This window comes from Oryx dammah, unplaced genomic scaffold, assembly GCF_014754425.2.
Source record: "Oryx dammah isolate SB20612 unplaced genomic scaffold, SCBI_Odam_1.1 HiC_scaffold_4, whole genome shotgun sequence".
Lineage (NCBI taxonomy): Eukaryota > Metazoa > Chordata > Mammalia > Artiodactyla > Bovidae > Oryx > Oryx dammah.
In genome coordinates, this window is record NW_024070188.1 from 26,692,429 (window position 1) to 26,716,065 (window position 23,637).

The 23,637-nt window shown below is 42.7% G+C and overlaps 1 protein-coding gene and 1 long non-coding RNA gene across 2 annotated transcripts in view; one reads left to right on the top strand and one right to left on the bottom strand.

Annotated features, from left to right (window-relative positions):
- Window positions 1–16,714, top strand: part of LOC120862498 — a 33,516-nt gene extending 16,802 nt beyond the window's left edge. Inside the window, exons 2-3 of the long non-coding RNA XR_005720787.1 lie at window positions 10,261–10,464; window positions 10,955–16,714. This is a non-coding gene — a long non-coding RNA (uncharacterized LOC120862498). The remainder of the gene's footprint in view (window positions 1–10,260; window positions 10,465–10,954) is intronic.
- The window catches only part of SLC16A10 (solute carrier family 16 member 10), a 106,984-nt gene continuing 86,038 nt past the window's right edge, over window positions 2,692–23,637 (bottom strand). The window contains exons 4-6 of the mRNA XM_040238487.1: window positions 13,672–13,815; window positions 5,189–5,417; window positions 2,692–2,921 (exon numbers count right to left, since the gene is read on the bottom strand). Coding sequence (XP_040094421.1) covers window positions 2,692–2,921; window positions 5,189–5,417; window positions 13,672–13,815 — 603 coding nt within the window. The remainder of the gene's footprint in view (window positions 2,922–5,188; window positions 5,418–13,671; window positions 13,816–23,637) is intronic.

Consider the following 23,637-nt stretch of genomic DNA (forward strand, 5'->3'; position numbering starts at 1 on the left):
GAGAAATTACAGGTCTTGTGGTAGGGCTATAGACTAAGCATCGCAACTGTGATCAAAGAGATAAATTCTGAAAATAGTATCAGTCATCTGGGTGGCTCATTATTACCGAAATGGATGCACCCCAGCATCAGGCACTGCAGTAAGCGTTAACCAGAATGTTTCTGGGAGCTCCCTGGGCATCCTGTTACAGTGACATCCCATCCGGACCGTGTGTGAAGAGGAATGGCTGCTCCCCTTCTTTTATATTGTTGGCCTCAAATGCCAGAACCTTTCTTAAATTTGAGAATTTGCTGAGTTCTTTAAAGATTTTATCTATTCTTTTAAAAAAGTGTCTTGGATTAAACAACACCAACCACAAAATGTCCATCAGGTTACTTTACTGCAATTAAGTAACAGTCTTTAGAACTTAGGCCTTAGTTTGAAAGATTAACATTCCTTGGTCTAAAACAAATCTTTGTGAATACTGGTATGTTTTTCTTAGGCTGTATATTTTAGACTTTTAGAACTTTTTGTACCAAACAACATATTACTAAATATGCATTTTATGTAATTTAGCATCTTATCTTCTATACTTTACCTTTATATTACTACAGCACAGCACTCTCTGTTTTAGTGGACCCTTCTCAGCATTATTGATCCTGTTTGATTCATTCCATTAGACTGAAACTACATATGTGTAATATTATACACAAACACAATAGTCTGAGATCTAAGTTATAGTATACTTGTCATGTTGCTCTTTTACTATGGAAAATAAACAAGATCAAGTCTGAGTTTCAGATAATTACTTTCTTCCCCCTAATATCAGCCAAATAATGAAAGGAAAAACATTCTGAAGGTCTTTACAGAATAAGTTTTTCAGATCTATTCTTTCTGTAAAATCACAGGGTAGTCAGGAGTTTGTGTTGAAACTGTAGAAAAAAATAAGTATTTTATAGTGGCAGGTTTGATGATTGTTCTTAGCTTTTGTATATGAAATGCAGAAGTATTGGGAGTAGTAAGTTGCAGCTGTGTATTTGGCGTAGTAAGTTGCTGAATGTCTCTAAGATCAAAATAGTTTAAAGTTCTATTATAAATAAATTACATATTTAGTGTTTATACTGAACCTTCAAGGTTGCAGATGAGAAAGCTGATATTGAAAAAGTTACTGGGTTTTCTAGTTGTTTACTTATCAGCCTCACTTTGCTCTTCCTTTTGAGCGCCCTCCTCCCCCACCAACAACTACAAATCCATTTGTTTTACTGGCATCTCCATCCTCAGCTTGAGACAGGAGGGGAAGGACTTTGCCCTTCACAAACGATCCAAGCTGAAAAGAAAAGTAGGGAGATTGCATTTCTCTCAGCACAAAGAATTTAAGAACAGGTAGATCCTGAAGGGGCTTTATAAAAACGATGGCATCTTCCCAGGTGAGCAAGCCACATTTGAGGAGGATCTAATATACATATGTATTGGGGATTTAAATATGAGTTTGTGTATTATTAACTTTTAAGGACCTAAATACGAAACAAACGTACTAAAATATAATTTCAGGATGAGGAACCCATTCCTGTTTTTTCTTTTAGTGGAGTTTAAGGTCATGTCATGACTTTGGTTTTAACTTTAAATCTTTAAAACTTTAATTGCTTTCTTATATTTATATATAAATAGAAAAAATACAGGCAGTGTTAAAGGGGAACACAATAGGATAAATATATATGAATGCAAATTTTTGCCAGAAAGTTTTACCAACTTGAGCAATTCTTTCTAGCAGAAATAGATATTTTCTTCATAGACTTTTTTCCCCCATTTATGCCTAAAACTGCAACTTGATAACATGCTCGTTTAAATATCAGGTCCTAGTGCAACAAATTCAGAAGTCAGAAAAATTCTAAGCTAAAATTGCTAGAATATCTTTCAGTCATTCTATTTTACTGTTACAACTTAAACAATTCAGAAATCTGGGGTGTTTCTGGCAACTTGAGTAAAACACACTGCAAATCCAAAGGGAGAAAATGTAAATGGAAGAAATGTCTGATTTCTGAACTGTTTTGCCCTTATGAACAGTATCCTGTTCATCTCACAAATTGATTCTGAATACCTTGTCAGCACCTGCTCCAAGAAGGTCCCTTGACACTGGAGCAAGTCAGAATAACTTACTTTCATAGCTTATTTAACAGCAGGCAAACAATTTTTACACTGGCTTGAAATCTGTGTCGATCTGATATTATCTAGAATCCAGGCTTAAATTTTGTAAGAACTTTCCAAATAGCAGAAGAAATTAAAACAGAGATACCAAAACTAAAAACACCAATGTGAAACAACAAATGATATTTCCAGTCCTAATCAAACCACAACCCTTTCAGTATAGCTTGAGGTATTTTTAAGTATTTGTACAAGCTAAATAGCATTCACAGTTTCGGAAGCTGCTTTTTTACTGAGATAGCCTCATATTCTCATAATAGTTGACTTTCAGACAGGTTTTCTTGTACATGAAAACTGAGTCTGAGTCTCTGCCCTCAGACTCACGGAAATAGCGGACAGCTAGCTGTTCACTGGCAGCAAATGGTTCTTGTAGTAATGAGGGTTCTACTTCCCAATTATTGTGCTACTAGGATGTGATTAAAAAAATAACAAATTTGCAATTCATATATAAAAGGAAAACTTGCATCAGTTTCTGAAAGCAAGTCCAGTCTGGTGGAGGTATATAAGACATTAAATAACAGAGTCAGATTCCTTTTTAAAGATTGCAGATGAGCTTGATAGAGAGTTCTGGTTCGCCAGCATTTTCTCCATCTTTTCTCCTCCAGTGGTTTTAGTGACCTCTCCTTGCTTCTTACTGTGGACCCATGGGATAAAACAAAGGACAGCACCTCCAATAAGGGGAGGGATTCCAGCGAGGTAGAATGCCATATCATAGGAGTCCCGCTTGCCGTGGAGTAACCCTGGGAAGGGAAAAAACTGTCACCAAGAGACAACAAGTATGACTGTTGGGGTCTCAGATTAGTCACCCTGGTGCCCTACTGCCAACCTAGTATCTTCATCCCAGCAGGCTAATGCAGACACCTCAGAGAGCAGACATTTTTAAGGAAATGGGTCTGAAAGATAAACCTTTTCTGATAGGAAAGAAAAGATGTCATTTCTTTAATCTTGCAAATCTGTGACAGGCTTCTGGGTCTTCCTACCAAGATGTTACATGGACAGAACACGTGCAGTCAAGCTTTGGCTTGCTCAAAACCTTTCAGAGGCCATTTGGGTATTTCTGACACACGGTGTTAAGGTCCTGTTTCGGCTAAAGGTGGACGGTCCACCAAGCTGAAACCTCTGTCATACGCACAGGCTTCAAAATGTTTACATTTTCAGACTTTTCTTGGGCCTGTTTATGAAATAACATGAAGTTACTTAAAATTATAATCCAAAATCATGAAAAATTATAAATCGAAGAGGATGAAAAAGTTCCATTGTTAAATACATTTTGGAAAGATACTAAGGTTTGTCAGCACCTGAGGGGAAAATGGAAGAATACAGATGTGGTGTTCTAATAGATCCTAGGGCTGGGCTTCTGAAAACTGTCAGAGTACTCCTCATTTCAATCTTGCTAACAAAATCCAGATTTTGAAAGTTATCTTAGTGCTTCAGACATTTACTGTACAACCTAAGTGACCAGAAATGTTCCAGGAACACATTGTAATGAGTATCTGACTCTGCGAAATAAACAGGTGAGGATTTGTTCAGGTAAATACCAACACATTGGGAGGAAAAAAAAAAAAGTGTACAGTCATTCCAAATAGAAACCTAAAACATACAGTATATCTAAATATATGTATTTCCTATCTGAATGAGAATATTCCATGTATAACTGAACCTTGCATCCTTATGAACACAGATTACGTTTGGCTGTAATACTGTAATCCCTAGAACCTCCTGGGGTTTTTCTGCCCACTTTCGGAATTTCCTGTTACCCCCTTCATTCTTGATCTGTTATAGTCACTTCCAGTGGCAGACAGAAACACCACTTCTACTAAAGTGCTTCCTATAACTTGCTGTGGACTTGGAAACCCTAACTAAACACGTAAGATGTAAAAACAGGTTGTTGACTGGGAGAGAGGGGAAGGACTGGAGGGGTCTCCTACAAGGAGACGGTGATTTTTAGAGCTGATATTTCACTTCGTCTGCTCAGTAGTGGTTCTGCTTGCCTGATTCATGACTAGGTTCCCAACTGGCAAATTTGCTGATATGTGTGGTCCTGAATATGAGAATGAATTGAACTGAACTTTCACTGAGCCACTCACATACAAGACAGATGCTAGTACATACATTTAAATTTCCTAATATTTATATCAAATCTTATAATTTATAGTAGTACCCAGTTAATACTGAACATGAGACAACTTTATACCATCATTCAGATTTCTAAAGGTAAAATTCGCATAACATAAAATTAACCATTTTAGTGGCATCTGGTATATCTACAACGTTGTACCACCACCACTCTCTAGTTCCAAAATATTTTCATCATACCAGAAGAAGAGTCCACACCGAGTCCACACCCAATATGCAGTTCCTCCCTAATCCCCCTTCCCTCCATCCCCTCCCATCTGTTCTGTCTCTGAATTTATTCTGGCTATTTCACATAAGTGGAATAATACGTGACCTTTTGTATTTGGCTTCTTTCACACTTAGCATAATGTCTGAGGTTCATCCACCTGGTGGTGCGTACCAGTATGATACTTATTCCTTTCTATGGCCGAAGAACCCCGCTGTATGGATATAGCACATTTTGTTTACCCATTCATCTACTGACAGGCATTTGGGTTCTCCTGTTAAGTGTTACTTTTCATTTAACTATTTCTCAAGGAGGGCTGTGATCTCTTACACAATTCATACGTATTTAGAAATCTTTCAGAATCTTCACCTCTTGATAGAAAGAAATCACATTTCCTACTCCTCCAAAACACTTCCTAACATAGGAACTCTTAAGTCTTCAAGTCTAGACGCTAACTGCTATACATTTCAGCAGGTGTTTAAGATATCAATAAGAGTAAGAGGACTCATCAGCAAATTTTTCCAACATACCATCTGCTGGTCTTGGTAAAAAGGTTATAGATAAGGCATATACAAGAGCAAGACACCAGAGACCAATAAATCATAATATATTTAACATGTGAGACTCAGGACCAACAGTAGACAATGCTAGGACAATGATATTTACCTGCAATGGGTGGGCCCACTGTCATGGGTATAGACATGAATCCGAGCAGAAATCCAATTGCTTGGGAGACGTCCTGGGCACCAACCAACTCAAAGGCAATGGGGGCCATAATGGAAATGAAGCATCCATCGAAGAGACCCATGATGAGGCAGACAGCAATGAGGCCCCCAAAGACGTTGCACAAGGGGATCATCATGGACATCAGACCGATGAAGAGAAAGGACAGGACCTGGGACGGGCACACAGTGTCAGTGCCGCGCTCGGAACAAGGGAGCGTCACAGTTACTGCACGACATGCGTAGGGCTTTTAAGCCGTTACCGGTTAGTCACCTCCCCAGCCCACTTCGCCTTGATTTTATATACATAATCAACTCCCACAATCATCTTCCCTGAATTCCCCTCTCACTTTCTCAGTATTTCCATTAAGGGACAAGAAAAAAGTAAGGGTTTCTATATACTTACTTTCCCAGCGGTAAGCTCTTGGAGATCAGAATCTGTACGAAAGCCATCTTTGGCCCTACATATAATGTTTAAGGATCTTGTACCTGGTCAGTGCTCATTATGTATTTGTTCTTTGAATATCAGCTCAAATTCACTCATCCAACGTATGATTTAGAAATTTTATGTTTGAAATTATTTGCCTTTTACTGGCATCAGTCCTCTACACAGTGAAAATATGCCAGCCAGACCTATCCTTCACCTCACAGAGCTTCCAGTTTGTTAGAATAACGAACAGAATCAAACACTGAATTTCCCTGCCTTTGGGCAGCTCCTGTGCTCTGTTCTATGTACTGTGCTATGTGAATAACGCCTGGTCCGTACCCTTGGGTTATGAAGAGATGACTATGTAAATAAGTACACAAGAGGTATTCTAGATGTTCCAGTTGTATATTCAAAGCATGGTGGGCACAGAAAAGGAAGGAGCGGACAATTCAATTCTTTAGGCGAACAACTAAAATTATATCATTCACTCATTAGCTGGAATAGATGTTTTAAAAAGAATCAGCTTTTTTAAAAGTATGCATATAACAGAAACTATCATTTATTGAATGCCTATGAAATGCAGGCATTGTTCTAAGGACTTTAGGTGGTGACTTTATGAGGTGAGCCCTAATATCTTCCCCATTTTACAGATGAAGCGAGTGATGCTGGGAGGTTTACTAACCCCGGGTGGAGCCAGCCTGGAAGCCATGGCCTGCCTGGGCAGTAAGTAGCAGGGCAATGGAACAGTTCCTAGAGGGCTCCCTCTGATGACAGCGGGGCAGGGAAGGAAGGGAGAGGCCACAGAGAGCAGCACTCTGGATCTCCACCTTCATCTGCTCTGTTTGCCCAGGGCTCACTGGGGGACACCAAGCTTGGCAGGGCCTCGGGGCAGCCCCTACCACCACAGTGCACAGCAGGATCACCTGAAGACAAGGGACCCCCAACGGTGGTTTTCACAAGCTCCCCAGGCGACTCTGACATGTGTCATCCACTGACCCCACAATCAGAAACACTCTTGAAGAAGACTTTAAACTCCATGTTTGGACTTCTCTGGCGGTCTAGTGGTTAAGGCTCTGTGTTCCCAATGCAGGGGGCACAGGTTTGCTTCCTGGTCAGGGGATTACAATCCCACATGCCACTCAGTGAGGCCAGGAAAAAAGAAAAAATCCAAGTTGGTTTCTTTTCTGACACCACTGTATTATATAGCTGAGTAAATATGGCTTTATGGTAGAATTAGTTTAAGACTCAGAGTTGGCTATTTGAAAAAGAAGTCTGGCACTTCACATTTTTTCCTAAAGAACTTGATCTCCACATTCTGATTGTTTATGCTCTACTTAAACATCTTTTCCTCACATCCAATTTCCATTAAAGTGGAAGCATAATTCCTTAGTGCCACTTAGTGCTTTGGGCTTCCCTGGTGGCTCAGATGATAAAGAATCTGCCTGCAATTCAGGAGACCTGGGTTCAATCCCTGGGTTGGGAAGATCCCCTGGAGGACGAAATGGCAACTCACTCTAGTATTCTTGCCTGGAGAATTCCATGGACAGAGGAGCCTGGCGGGCTACATTCCATGGGCTTGCAAAGAGTCGGACACAACTGAGTGACTAACAGACACAGACTGGCTAAGCACTGGGCTTGCAGCCTTAAGGCTGGAAAGAACTAAGGCCCAGAGGACAGGCCTGGGTCCAGACCTCTGTGACCCTGGCAGAAAGCCTTCCCGATGCTTCCCATCTACCATCTAGAGTTAAGGAGTTATTGTTATTGAAAACTAATCAGACCAATCCTAATATTATATATTAGATACAGTTTTAGTTTATCTACAAACACAAAGGAGATAAAATTCCAGCAAACCTGGCATAAAATGTTAGGCCATCACAGGGCCAGATCCAATGGATTTAATGCCCAACCACACCACTGTACTTCTACTAGGTTAGCTCAGAATGCACTTCCTTTCTTTTCATATTTTGTTCAGTACAAATCTCCTGCAAGATAAGACAACCAGAGTGAATGTTGAAAGCTTATAGCACAAAGTCAGTTTTGCTGAATAAACAAATGTTTTCTTGAACCTGATTCACTTAACACGAGACCCAGGCACTTAGAGTGCTTATCCTGATTTTTCTATTCATTCTTGGCCCCTTCAAATTTTTATTCTTTGTTCAGTTTTTTAAGAAATCATTCATATAAGAGTTTCAAGTTTATTATTATATATTTGAGCACATTATTACTTCTTAATACTTTACCTGACTACAAGCTCTCCTTTTCTTAATTGAAATTATATTCATTTATATTCTCTTTTTCAACTATTTGACAGTATTTAAAACTGTTAAATTTTAACAATAATTGTTAAATAAAATTTTTTAGTTGTTATTTAAAGTAAAATTTCTTGGTTTTTCTTTAAGAATTAAATTGATAGAAATTTACCCACTTATTCTTTAGTATCTCAGAAAATACCTGGCTACTTCTGCCTTATTTGCAGCTAAATAGTACTGAGAAATGCTGCTGTTTCTCAGCAGGTGTAACTACCCTAAATGTAGCTAAGTTCAGAGGTAGCAGGCTAAGCAGACAAGGATATACCTATTCCCCACAGTCAGGAACACTCCACCCACAATTCGCACAGACCAAGGTTTAGTGCACTGTGCGTGTAGGAAGTTCATCACTTCCCCAAATACCCACTGATCTGTAGATACAAGCCCCCAGTGTGAAAGGTGAGCAGTTTAGTATTACAATCTTTTTTTTCCACCCCAAACACAGTAGCTCTGGTTAGATTTTAAAAAGAGCTTCAAAGGTTCCTAACCCTTTTCTAGGCTCCAGCACTGAGCCTAGAATGGGTCTCATTTAATGAGACATTGACTTTTGAGATGTCTTTCTTGCTTCTGCTTCTTAAAACTGTACAGTAAATATCTTCTGTCATAATATTACAATCTCTAGAAGAATAACCCCCTGTTTTAGTTAGTTTATGTACCTAAGAACAACAAAAAAAGTCCTTGCTATTACAGTTCCCATTTCTGTCACAAAGAACATTTTTGGAGGAAATGTCAGTGGAAGTTTTGCTCAGAAATCTAAGCATAATGACAGAAGAGGAAAAAATGAGCTGCACCCGAATAAGCAGAAGGCACTTTCAGAGGCAGATGCAAATTATATTAATTTATATTCTCCTGGCCATAGTTAGAAACAAGTGTTGCTCGTATGAATTTATTCAATATCAAGTTTGCAGACTCTCAGAGCCTCTGGCTAGAAACCCACTAGTTGGCAGCAGTGGTCTTCAGGTCCACCACACCAAAGGGAAGTGTCTAGGGCACCAGCTGAGCATCCAGCTTCTTCTAAAGCACGCAGTCCTGTGGAACTGCTTTGCCCAGAAGTCTGTTCAGCTTTCCTACTGCACATAAACACCACATTTCTGCCTGGCGGAGGAACCAGCCCCAATCCCACAGCCCAGGTGAGAAGAGAGAATCACAGTCTGATTCCTTGTTCAGGCAGAGGAACTGCTAAATATCTGGAAACCATTGTAGAAGCAGCTTATGTTTGGTAAAGCATATACCTTTTATCCCAAGGTATCTTTCAGAAAACATAAAATACCGAAAGGGAACAAAAACCAGCAGCAACAACAACAAAACTGGGCAACGCAGTTCAGTTCATTCTACTTCAAGCAGAAGTGACTTCCAGAGGAAGATGGATCTAACAGTCCTTCGTTTTTCTAAATTACAAAAAACATTTCTCCATTTCAAAAGTAACTCATGAATATATTCCTGACAATTCAAACCGTAGAAAAATGTATACAGTAATGAAAGTCTTCCTTCAACCTCCCCCCTCAACCCACACTCTCCTGGTCAGGAATAACCACTCAATAATTTGATGGTCCTCCCAGGCCTTTCCTGGGCGCACTCATCGAGGTTTGTCTGCTTACATACATGGATATGATGTCCACTCTTTGGTATGTCTATGGCACAGAGCGATCTGACACAATGGGAAAGTGATCTTAATCCAAAGCTTTTGATTCTTTCATTAGAGTTACAACTTGCAAACCTGTGAAACACTCACACTGTTGAAACAGGTACACAGCAAAGACAGAAATCTGCAACAATGTACTGGTGACTAGAAAGACAGGCCTGTGAAGTTAAGAAAGATGGCTGGGAAGATGCCAAGACAGTCTTCCCTCTCCTAATGAAGTACTCCGGGAACCTCTGCAGAGATTCTCTTTACCCATCATTATTCTATATAATACATTTCGATCACCTCTTTGCTCAGTATTCAGAATTGTTAGGCTGAAAATCCTCGGTTACCCAAGACCTTGCTGGAAGTTTAAATTCAGAACTCTTTAGCAAAAGTGTAAGATATATTCCTAAACTCTCTTACCTATAAGCAAAGATCCCCACATCAGAAAAACCAAGGTCTCCTTTCTTGAGACCAAATCAGGATCTGCCTCAGTATTTAGTACAATATTAAAATCTCACAAAAGCAAGGATTTATTAGTAATTCCCCCTGGGCAGGCAGTTTACATAAGCTGTCACCATGAATCCTCACACAGCCCTCTGCAGGATCTGGAGACAAGCTCTATCTCACTTTAGCGTCTGTGCTTTTCTGCTCTGCAGGCTCCCCAAACCCAAGATGATTGTGCCCTCAAAGCAGACCACATGGGATGCTGCAAACTGTGTCCCGGGCCCAGAAGCCACTCAGAACTGGTGTCATAGAGACAGGGAGGGAGGAGAACTGCCCTGACAAGGCTGAGCTGTAACAGAAGCAAGAAGCAGGCATGTCTGAGAAAACCCAGCATCCACGAAAGGAAGGAGAGGAAGGTAAGCTGCGGAAGCATTCCAGCGGGGCCAGAGGGCAAACAGCCAGGCAGGGAGACAGCGGGGGAGGAGGAATAAGCCGACAGGCAGAGCTGGACTTGATCACAGCAGAGAAGAGCCAAGAAGCAAAAACCACACAACATTCGGGAGTTGGAGCAGGGGAGAGAGCAGGGAGAGCTGTTGGCGGCTCCCAGCAGCACAGGAGCTCACGGCCAGCCTTCTGCTCCACGGGCCTCCCTGGGCTGCAGCCACCTCGCCTGTGACTCAGCATGTGCTACCAGTGTGACACTCGCTGTGCCACATTTGGATGGAAAAAACTAGATGCGATTTAAAAGCAGCCAGGCCGTGGCCAACCTTTCATCAAAAATGAAGCCACTCATTCTGCACTCACTTCCGTGTAACTGTAGGCCGCACGTGGGCCAAGTCAGCGAAGGCTGTTTTCTTTCCTCTGTTACATGAACTACTAACGTATCTGCCCCCTGTTACGTTGTAGATGACTCGACTGTCCCACCTCTAGAGGGGAAACCTTTCTAAAGTCGAAGTTGTTTTGGAGTAAAGCGTTGATGTATAAAACACGCCATGACATCACCCATCGTGTCACCACAGTCTGGGCTCCATCCTCTCTAACCTGGACGCTGTACTATCGCCTCCCTGGTCTCCCTCCCTCTTGCACTCCCGCTTCCCTCGCAGTCTTCAATCCTCCACACACGGAGCAACCACGCTGACTTCAAAATGCAAGATTACGTCATTCTCCAACAAGGACCTACTATGCTTAAGGTAAAATGTCTCACTGTGTATTCCAAGGCTCTGTTTAATCTGGCCCCTCCTCTCCCCATGCCCTGCTCTTTCCAACCTCTTCCCAGGCACTCTCCCTGTCTTCTTGAGTTCCCAAGCACGCCCAGCTTTTCCCTGCCTCAGGTCTTGCTCTGGGAACTCAAGGACCATGTCTGTCTTATGTTTGTATCACCCACCAGGGTCAGGGCTGGTGCTTGGGGCACAGTTCAGTTCAGTTCAGTCGCTCAGTCGTGTTCGACTCTTTGCGACCCCATGAATTGCAGCACGCCAGGCCTCCCTGTCCACTCTTTTAATAAATGAAAGGAAGCCCAAAGTCTGTAAGGCAACAAATGTCCACTAGAGGGCTCCCTTGACACTTGAGAACAAGACTGTTCTGTTAAACGCGCAACAGAGATACCCACAGTTAAGGTGTCAATAAAAAGGGGAATGATGGTAACACAGAAATGCTTTCAAAGGTAGTGCTCTCCCAGCCTTCCAGCTATGTGACCAGACTCCTTCCTGCGCTGACAGCCTAGATCTAAAGAGACCCCCACAGGGAGGCAGCCTCTGTCCCTGAGTTTGCATGTGTAAGATGGCACGCACCTCGAAGGGCAGGGCAAGGAGGAAAGGCGCGCTTGGTTCACTGACCATCACAGACTACCGTGTAGTGTTAGAATATTTACATCACCCCAAAGAAACCCCACAGCCAGTAGCAGTTACTCCCCAGACCCTCCTTTGCTCAGCCACCAGCAACGACTGATCTACACTTTCTGTCCCTGGATCAGCCAATGCTGGACCCCAGGGGTACAGGGAACCACACAGTATGTAGCCTTTTGTGACTGGATGAACCCTGGCCCCTTCTCCTCTGTATTCACCCTTCACAGCTACCAGGTTAAGCTTTATAAAATACAACTCTTGTCACGCCCTTGTATAAAAAAATCCTTAATGGCTCCTGGTGGATTCAGGATCAAGCTTAGCCTCTTCTGTGCTCACAAAGGCCCTTCCCAACCTGACTCCCGCCTATTCGCCAGCCAGCCAACCTACTATTCTCTCTCTAGTCCACTCACATGCTGTTTCCCAGGCACAGCACACAAGGCCACATCTCCATCTCTTTGGCCATGTGGCTTCCTCTGCTTGCAGCTCTCTTCTGTGTTTTCCTTATCTATTTAACTGTCACCTCTCAACAGTCCGCCAGCCAGGGGAGCCTGCTCAGACCCCCTCTAGTGATTCAGCTGCTCCGTGCCCGTGCTTCTGTGCCCCGCCGAGCCCCGTTACTCCACTGTGCTGCAACACGGCTTTCTCTGTCTCACCCAGAGACCGTTCGTCACAAAGCTCACAGATGGTGTTTTCTCTGTAGCGTTTAGCACAGTACCGGGCACGGAGGAGTCACTTAAATACTTGTGAGGTGAACAACAGCATGGTCTCGGGACAGCACAGCCCACAACACCCAGAGGGCAATCTGCAGTGAAGAAACTCAAAAGACATGCACATCCCTGAATTTCACAGGGTACTGCAAAAGGCACATGACCATAAGAACTACGTCAAAAATAAAGCATTCTTAGAAAAAGCAAAAGATAGAGAACCATTCTGGTTTGGTGCAATTCCATGACAGAACAAAGAATATTGTTTGTTCCCCAATTTCTCATGTTGAAAACCCCAAACTCTGGACTACCCTGGCAGTGGTCAAGACTCGGAGCGCCCTCTGCAAACCGGAGCACTGGTTCAACCCCTGGTCAGGGAACTAAGATCCCACATGCCGTGCAGCACAACCAAAGAAAAAACCCAGACCTCATTACTGATTTTGCCCTTTAAAAGCTGCTTGTTAAAAGGTCTAGAAAATAGTTCTCATGTTTACAGAATAATTTAAATAAGTAGGTACATATATGAGCCGTTAGGTGACAAGGATAAATTTGCTAGAGGAAGAAAGGCTTATTAAGGAAGTACCTGTACGGGCTTCCCTGGTGGCTCAGTGGTAAAGAATCCACTTACCAACACAGAGGGGACAGGTTCAATCCCTGGTCCAGGAAGATCCCACATGCCGCAGAGCAGTTTCTGTTGAAACTGCTTGAGAGCCTGGGAACCACCACCACTGAGTCCACATGCCTCAACCACCAAAGCCGCACACCCCAGAGCCTGTGCTCTGTGACGAGGCATCGCCGCAACGAGAAGCCTGCGCCACCTCAACAAAGAGCAGAGCCCACACAACCAAGAAGACCCAGCACAGCAAAGTAGGAAAAAAAAAAAAAAAGAATCAAAGCAACACCACAAGCCCGTCTCCACTCACAGAGGCTGACCTGAAGGCATTTCCCTATACTTCTTAGTTCTTTGGAAATGCAATAATGCTTGACACTGTGGGATGGGTACATGGGAGGCTCATCAATGAGGTTTTAAACTTTACATAGTACAAGATGTTTAAAAAAAAAAAAAAGAAAGTACCTGGAGATAAATTTTCTTCACTCCAGGCACATAATCCGCGATCCGGCCGAAGAGCAGCCGTCCGACTCCTGAAGTGATGCCGATGCACATGAGAACCACCTCTTTATTCTTCTCATCTGGAAACTTTTCATTCACATGTTTCATCTGTAGGCCAAAGAGAAAGAAGCCACACTAAATGTGGTAGGAAAACTTGACAAGTTTTGAGGCTTTGTACAAATGCCTTTTTTTGTACATGTAATAGACTCTCTTTCCAAAGTCAAATTTCTATAAAAATTTGTCTATGATAATTTTTCATGAGAACACCTGAAGAAAACACAACGTGGTTTAGCTTGTATAAATAAGAAGTTTTATAAGAGAGCTTTACAAACATTTTTAATAAAAGGTAAGCAGCACACCCTTTATCAGTTATCATTGGGCCATGAGCTAAAGGAAGAGAAGAGACCTTTGAACACACCACGCCACAAGGTCACCCAAGGACCCAGCCCATCATCTGCTCCCCTGAAAGCCAGTTTGAAGGCTCGATTCTGGAGTCTCATCTCTTCTAGGAGGACCTAAACCAAACTGAAGTAAGTTACACCGGAGCTTCCAGGATAAAAGCATAAGGCTCTCTATCTGAGGATCTGCCTGTTTGTGTGGCATCAGAACAGATAAAAATACAGAAGCGGCTTAACACAGTGGTGAAAAGAAAGGCATGAGAGATTGTCTGCATTTAAGTCCTGTTTCCATCCCTTGTTAGCCCTATGACCTTAGTCAAGTTCTTAACCTCTAGGGCCTCAGCTTCCTTGTCTGTAAAATGGAGACAGCACTAGTACTTCAAGAAGGTGCTTGTAAGGATTAAATATCTATGTAAAGAACTTAGGGCCTGACTCACAGTTAAGAGTGATATTAATTTTAGCCTTCTTGCTAAAGAAGCCTTCCCTCCATGTACAGTCTACTTAGAACAGTGACTGCAGATCTACAACCTGACTGCTTCAAAAGGAGTGTGGCTAGCAGGTGCTATACTGGGTGCTATACAGAACCCGTGGCTCAGCGCCCACTGTCTAATACAAGCTTTGCTCCCACAGCCCCCAAGTCCCACGCCTTCCACTCCTTGCTCAGCACCACCACTTTCTCATGCTCACCTGTCTGTGCTCATGGCAAGGAGAAAAGGCATGTCTGTACTTCCACTGCTTTCTCTGCAATCACAGAGTGATGATATCAAACAGTTGTTTCAAACACTCAGACTCACTGTCCCCTACACCAAACACTGGCCTGAATTCTGAAAGCCCACAAAGCCAGTTTCCCAGAAAGCACACTGGCCCAGATGGTCTGCTTGTGGCACTTGCAGCCTTTCTGGACGACACTACCTGAGAAGACCTCCATTTTGCAGTTTTAGGCCTACTTGGGTAACCAACACCATCACATCTCTCTTTTCCCTTTCAAAACTGGTTAACTGTTCTCCCTCACTTTTGTATTTTCACAGTGGTCCAGGATAACTCTACAAGGAGATGGCCAGTGGCTAAGACGCTGTGTTCCCAACGCCAGGGGCCCAGGTTCGATCCCTGGTCAGGGAACTAGATTCCACATGCTACACAGGGACCTATCCCACATGAAGATACCACATGCCACAGTTAAGACCTGGCGCAGCCAAATAAATAAATACCCAACCACCAGAACAGAGCAGCTCTCCTGAACATGGCTTCAGTCTCATCAACCCCTTATACATCAGCTGACTACATTTATACACCTTACTTTGGTATTAAAAGCCCTCCATAATCTGTCACTGATCTATCTCTGTAACTGTATCACCTACCAATCCTTGACTCAGAAAACTCAAATGTCCACAGGATTCGGGTAAACAGCAGAAAAGAATAATAAAAGAGACTTTCTGGAGAGGGGCTGCGTATACTCAGTGCCATCATTACTGTGTAGGACCTCCTGCACTGCCAAATCAACCTCCTGGCTGCCTTTTATTTAAAAAAAAAAGTCAGAAATTTGGATTTTTTGTGTGGAAATGTTGGCATCTATCTTAAATTTAGAACACTGCGTGATCTAACCCCATGTGTGCCAAACACGTCTACAGCTTTGATCTCATCTGGCCCAGCAGGAAGGTTTAATCACGGTGTCACTTAGACACGTCCAACACCTTCTCATCTGTCTACATTTTTGCTGCCGCTTCTCCTGGTTCCCTAGGACTCTGCCCAAGTCCCGCCTTTCCCATAAAGCTGTCCTTGATTACCTAACCTTTACATCCCCTTTGGGTTTCTGCCTAGCCTTAAGTACTGAGTGCCCTCCCCAGCCCTTCTGGCGTCATAGGTGGCGCTAGTGGTAAAGAACCTGCCTGCCAGTGTAGGAGATAGGAAGAGACCTGGGCTCTACCCCTGGGTCAGAAAGATCCCCTGGAGGAGGGCACGGCAACCCACCCCAGCATTCTTGCCTGGAGAATCCCACGGACAGAGGAGCCTGGCGGGCTCACGACCTTCCTCCTTCCCTTTCAGCCACCAGCACTGCTGTTGACCCAGCCACCCAGGTAAAAACTGGACGACCATCCTAGACCACCCCCTCCCTTCAAATCCAGTAGCCACCATCCGGTTCCCATGATCTGTCCTCCCAAACCTCTCACACAGCCTCCCTTGGTCCACGCTCCCCACACTGGTTTTACTTTGGGCGATCACTCCTCCCCTGGATCCCTATACCCGCCTGAACGTGCCACGGGCCAGAGCCCTCACTCCTAAATCTCTAACCTGCACTCCCTGAGACCACCAGATGAAGTTCAAAATTTTAAAAACACTGCTCCACCACCGTGGCCTTACAGCCTTCAGGGTAAAGCTCAGACTCCTGGTTTGTCAGATGAAGCCTCACCTCCAGCTGCCTCCTCATGCACCCACGTCGGAAATGTGGCTACTTTGAACTGAGATGTGCTTTAAGTGTAAAACACAGAGAAAATTTAGAAACCTTAGTGGAAAAAAAATGTAAAATATCTCAATAATTTCAAAATACCAATTCTTTGTTGGAATAATACTTTGGCTATACTGGCTAAATAAAATATATTATGAAAACATTTGATTTCTGAGGTCTTTTTTCTTTTTTTTCTGTTTAACTTTTAAAAATATGAGAAGAAAATTTTAAGTGACATGTGTCTTGCATTATATTTCTGTTGAAGAGTGCTGGTCTAAGAAATTCCCTTGTGGACACAAAGATAAAACAGCTGTTGATAAAAGTGACTTCAAACTAACAAATTCCTCCAGGTCCTTATCAGAGATGGATTCCACCTCAATTCTGAAGATAATGAATAACCTGATCTGAGGCAGGTGAGATATAATTATGGGAATTCATCAGCTTTATTTGGAATTTGAATTCAGACTCTCATGTATTAATCCACTTTAGGAATCACTCAAAGGATCTAGTATAATTTTTTAAGAGACATTCTTTAGTATTCAAACCAGACTGAATATGCTAGTCATTCTTTTGATGAAACTAAGAACACATGCCTGCCAAACTATTATCCTTTATTAGTGGTTTATTTTTCTTCCCCCTGCTCTACACTTTGTAATCCTTAAAAGGAATAATGAGGATAAATGTTTGGGGTTCTTGTGAAATAATGGTAAATTTGGTAAGTTCAAATTATGCTTAAGTGGAAACTTACTTCCTCAGCTATAACGGGCCTTATTTCATTGAATTTTGTTGTTGTTGAAATAAAGCAAGAACTTCAGCTTCTAATACCTCCTTTCCTACCCTCGGCCAAAATTTTCAAAGTTAAGCTGTGGTTTATTTTATTTGTCTTTTGGTTTTGTTTGGGCAGGAAGTAAGGGAACTAGAGAACAGCATCTGGGGAGGCGGCATCTATTGGTCCGACAGATCCTTCCTCATTGAGGAAACAGCCCGCGGGAGAGCTGGTGTATTCTACCAGCCTGGGTCCCCCACTGCTGCTGCAACTATTCCCGGAATCCCCACCCATTCTTCATCCTCTGGAGACTGGCACACAGTTGAGTTTAGCAGAAGGCACAAGTACTGGCAAAACTGGTATTTCCAATAAGAGTCACATGGGTTGGGACATGAAAATGTTGACCAGATATTCCCATATTTAACCTAACTTATTTAAACCAATACAAAGCTCTTATTAGAAGCCATTACCTACACAGGGGATGGGCTTCACCAGTGGCTTCGTCGGTAAAGTCTGCCTGCAATGCTAGAGACCTGGGTTTGATCCCTGGGTCAGGAAGATCCCCTGGAGGAGGGCATGGCAACCCACTCCAGTATTCCTGCCTGGAGAATTTCATGGACAGAGAAGCCTGGCAGGCTATAGTCCATGGGGTCGCAAAGAGTCGGACACAACTGAGTGACCTAACGTTTCACTTCAACAGGGACTAACATCATTTTTAGAACAGTGGTTTTAAAACCGACTTTATCCAAATGTGGAAGTGCCTTTAGGGCAGGGACTCGTCTTCTGTTTCTATTCTGACATGTGTTTACTCCAGGGCTGCGCACCTCTCAGGGATGACCAGAGCCTGCTCTTGCAACATTTTTCATCATTCCAGCAACAACCGAACTTCATCAGTCATGAACTTCATGAATTCGGTGAAACCCTCTTTTTGTTTTGTTATCCAAAGATAACCAAGAACTTAAATCCCATCCTAGCTTCTCACTCCTTATCCACACACGAGCTCACGGTTTACTTCCTTCCCTCCTATCCATCCCCACCTTCAAGTAAAGAGCGATTCAGCCTCTCTCCATGGAGGACACGATTCTGATCAGCCAAGTGAAGGGAGAAGTTCCTCCCCACTCGCTAAAGCCCAGAGCCAGTGCCCAAGAAAGTGACCCTCTCACGGCGTTGGCCTCAGCCTGGCTTCTCCCCCTCTCACCTCTTCCCAACAGGGGAGCCACAGTTACAGACACTGAAACATCACTGAGAAGCCAGGCTGAGTCTTCTGGCTCAGAGAGTCAACTGTGCAGGAAGCTCAGCAGGCAGCCACCGTGTGAAACCAGCTCCAATACAGCTGACGCAGTGCACTAGAAACTCAAGCTTCTCCTCGACGAATGGTTTCACGACAGATGGCCCAACAGAAGGGTCATCACTTTATCTACGGAAGCCCCAACTCACTTTATCTATGGAAGCCCCTGAAATCCAGTGACGCTACGCAGCTGGAAAACAAGGAGCCCACTGGTCCAAAAGAGGCAATAACTAGGGAATTCCCTGGCAGTCCAGTGATTAGGACTTGGTGCTGACCACCTGGGTTCGATATATGGTTAGGGAACTATTAATAAGATCCCACAAGGCTGGCAGTGTGGGGAAAAAAAGAAAAAGTCCAATAATCACCTACAGTACTGCTTTCTAAGATTGCGTGTTATCTGGCCATGTGATAAACAGTTATTAGCCTCACTGTCCTCCCCTCCACCAGCACCATTTTAAGGGGATGAGTGGTCTTCATTTAATATCTTTTACATAATTTATTACAAAAAGATAAAACTTTGAAAAAAAAAAAACTTTGGTACATACAAGTTAAATTATGTATCATTAGGGGACAGCAGTTAAAGGAGGAAAACTACTGAAGATGTAAAACAAAAACAACTTTACTTCTGACAGCAGACTTGTAGTAACAGCTGACTGACTCAAGTAGCAAGTGCTAACAGAGGCAGTATTTCAGGAAGGCCAGGAAAGCAGGATAAAAACAGGCCCAGGAGAGCACTGCAGGCTATGGGACTAATGGAACAACTTGCCTCTGCAGAACTGAGGGGAAAAACAAAACCCTATTTATCACCCACTGTTGTTGCAGTTACTATGCCCTTTGGGAGAGAACAGATTCCAGGCAGCAGTCATTACCTGTCCTTGTCTGTGGGCATCTCATTCCCCGATCCTCTGCCCTCCTCATCAGATCCACACCACCAAGCTGAGGAGGCAGACAACAGGTAGTCCTGTTGCACTCCTGTTGGTGGGGACAAGGGACCCATATCATTTACATTTACACAGTACCTTCAAAAACGGGATAATAAATGCTGCACCATATTTTCAGGGGCTGTGGAATTCAGAATTTCTCCAGCTTCCTACTTCCCCACAGGGATGATGAGTTCCGAGCACTTCCGCTCTCTTGCTCTTCCTGAGCAAGTTAATCTCTTCTAACCTGAGATTAGCAGGTTCAGCTTGTTGCTTCTTCCTTGCATGCAATTTAATTTCTAAGAACACATCCTTTCAACACCCGAAAAGCTACTCCATAACTCTTTAAGATGGAGTATTTAAGTGTATTCTACTTAAATATACTTTTTTTATAAAGGCAAACACAAAAGCCTGGTCCCTTTAAAAATTGCATGTACATTTGAAAGGTAGCAGAAGGCTGCTAGAGTAGTTAATGGATAATCTCAGATTTTGTTGCAAATCAAAACTTTAAACTACCCTTTGACTTCAAAGAACGATGAACAGAAATCTGAATGGATTGAGGGTTTGGTTTGTTTTTTTCTTTCTTTTTTACAATAATTGTGTTTTCTTCATCTTTGTTTTTGCTCAGAAAGTAAGTCAGCACTGCAGGGCATTCCCTGAGAAAGTTTTACATGAGTACAGTACACCAGCAAGTCCAGTGAGGTGACTACAGATAGCAGAAAACTAAGCCTACAGATTTGGGTACATAAAATTAATCCCTTTACATCATTTAATATTGAAATAGGACTTAACAGCCATTAAGACAAGTGCTGATTAGGGCAGCCTCAAAATATCATTTTAACATGTTAAATCTGATCAACTGTGCTTTGAAGTAAAACAGCTCCAAGATATACTTGAAGTGAAAACACAGAATCTCCTTGCCTGCCAACATTTTTAAGGGCTAATATCTTAGGCAGCCCACTGTCTCTACTAATAAGGTTCCTGTTGCGATTAAAGCGTGGCATGGGTACTGCCTGCCTCCCCAGAAGCTAACCCAGTGGAGGGCAGACCTTTGGCCTGCCAGGACTCTAGGAGGCATGGGCAGCTGGCTCTGTTTGTTTTTTTAAACGGCCAGTCTTTCCATTTCATTGAGATGGGTTTCCATGGTGCCAGTAATCACACACGGCACTACTAAGACACATAAAAGTCAAGACTGAGAAAGGGAAGAGTTTCCAGGAACTTATTTAACAGCCACCAAGGGGTAGAAAAAGACGAGTTCTAAAGGAAGGAAGGTAGCTGATGGCTTGGAAACCCCTGATTTGGAAAACATTTTCTAACTCTAAAAATTCTTAAGACCTGATTATTTTTCTCTGTTTGTTTTTTCCAAAAATAATTTTCCTTTGATTAAAACAAGGTTCATCCTTGACACAGTATTGTTTAGAGGAGATTTGGCAAAATGTTTCAGAGGAATTATCTGTCAAAACCAATCTGGATTTAGATGCTTCCCCGGTAGCTCAGAGGTTAAAGCATCTGCCTGCAATGCAGGAGAGCTGGGTTCAATCCCTGGGTTGGGAAGATCCCCTGGCTGAAGGAAATGGCAACCTACTCCAGTATTCTTGCCTGGAAAATCCCATGGACAGAGGAGCCTGGTGGGCTGTACTCCACGGGGTGGCAAAGAGTCGGACATGACTGAGCGACTTCACTTTCTTTCAAATAACCCTAAATTATAGAAGTTAAAATGAACTTAATCTTAAAAAATAAATCATTAGGGCTTTTACATACCTTGAAGTTATTAGTGACCCTGATAATAATATCCATGCCAGACAGTTCTCAAATTATCAAAAATTATTCTTGTCCTTCTTGAACTATGAAAGATGCTTAATCTGCTGATTTAATGTTTATTCATTCCACCCAAATCCAAATATGATTCTGAACAGCTTTCTTGGAGGCTCATTCTTGGCACACCAAGGTTACCACTCCCTCAGACCCCTGGTTCCTGGCTAGGTTGGATGAACACAGTGGACTGTGAACTGTTAAGACCTGGCCCATCTCTGAAGGAAGTAGACTGCCTCTACTCTGGTCGGGATGGCTCGGGAAGGCTCCGCTGTGGTCCCTAGCATGCCTGCATGGCTGCCTAATGCTTCAGGACAGCACTTTGAAGGTACAAAGTGGTAGCAAGGTCTCCACAGATGCAGACCCCTGGTTGTGGTTAATGCTTTTCTGAGGCATCATTGAGTTTCCATGTTTTCATTTATTTTTTTTTAAGGGAGGAGGTGATACATACTCTTCTAAACTTACCCCTGGATTCATCTGGTGATAAAATCACCCATCAGCTGAATGTACATGCAGATAGACAGGTGTGGGTTATGGAGTTTCTAGTCAACAGCTGAACTGCATGAATTTAGAAAAATAGTCGAAAATGAACAAATGCACCCAGCAAAAGGCTAGTTCAATTAAGGCTGAATTTTTGAAGTTTAAGATAGACTTCGTCTTAAAATAGGAAGGGATAATTTCAGATAGTATTATTTAAATCACTAGGATTCTGGGTAATTTGATAATGACACTGGAGCATTATTAGTTCTTACTTAGCATCCTGATTTTGCCCTTACTTTTAAAGTGATAAAAGACTGATCCTTCCACGGAAATTCTACCTTCTTCTAACCTCTCGTCATTAAGATTCTTTCAGGCTAGTGATGCTGGCTAGAGAACCCTTTTACCAAAAGCCTTCTGGCCTCCTTTCTCCTTCAGTCTTTCTAAGGCACACCATAGACCTTGTCTTTTTTCTAAGAGTTATCTCTTAAATTCTCTCCCTAGGATCACATCACATTTTTAAAAAATTATCTGAATAAAGATCAAAAATCGTTAGGATTAGGGAATTCTTTGGCAGCCCAATGGTTAGGACTCCATACTTGCACTGCAGTGCACATCAGTCTGATCCCTGGTCAGGGAATTAAGATCCTATATATGCCTCGTGGGAAGGCCAAAAAAGAAAAAGAAATAGGATTAAGCTCAGATCAGTCTCCCTTCCACTGCTGTCACTTTCACATACTTCTGAAATTGTCTATCCCAATTTTTTACCCCCTCTTTAAAGAATAAGACTAGTCGGGGTGAAGTGGTGGTGACTAACATTATTTTAGACATGTTCGGTCCTGTCTTGTGATTTTAAAGCATTCAGGAAGAAAAGGACCACACCTCTGTAGGATAGATAAGAAAGTAGAAAGCCTCAGTGGTCTGGATTAAGGCAGCTGGCATGACTCTCAGTCTTTTGTAGAGTTGGAAGGCCTAGGCAGAGCAGGTAAAAAAGTCTTTGAAATTGTGAGCTCTGTTCCTTACAGAGTCTAAGATCTTGGACATCACTGCCTTGGTTTCAAGTCGACACTGCACACTGCTTCACTCCCTTGGAGGAATGTTCTGGAAATCTACGGAGGCTATTTTTATCTGATATAGTTGTGCCCAAACATTGCCTTTTTTCCAATTAATTTTTTTGGTTTAATAATTTTTTTAATCACATAACATTTACCATTTAAGCCATTTTTAAGTGTATACAGTCAGTGGCATTAAGTACATTCATGTTCTTATGTAACTATCACCACCATCCATCTCCAGAACTTCTTCACTTTCTCAAACTGAAACTCCAAACCCATTAAATAATCTCTCCCCTCTTCCCCCTTCTCAAAGTCCCTGGGAGCCCTCACTGTACTTCCATCTCTCTGAATCTGACTCCCCTAGGTGCCTCATCTAAGTGAAATCACACACTTTGCAGCTGCTTTCTTTCACTTAGCATAACGTCTTCAAGGTTCCTCTGTGTTGTCACATATATCCCAAACATCACCTTTTAAAATACGTATTATTTTATCCAAAAATTACTTTTTATTTCTTTTTAGGTTACAAGTGGGGCATTAATGATTTTTTTTTTAATTATGTGTACAGGTAGGTTTTATGACCTATGAATTAGGTTTCAGGAGAGAAAAGGAGGCGCCAGGTCTGACACACTACTCTAGATGTGTGACAGGGCAGCTGTGAGGGCGAACGTGACCCTGAACCTAGAAAGCACCTCACGAGGAAGATGTGGGATGGGGCTCCCAGGACTGGGCACCCCAACTCCAGGACTCAGGGCGGCCCCGAAGGCTGGAGAC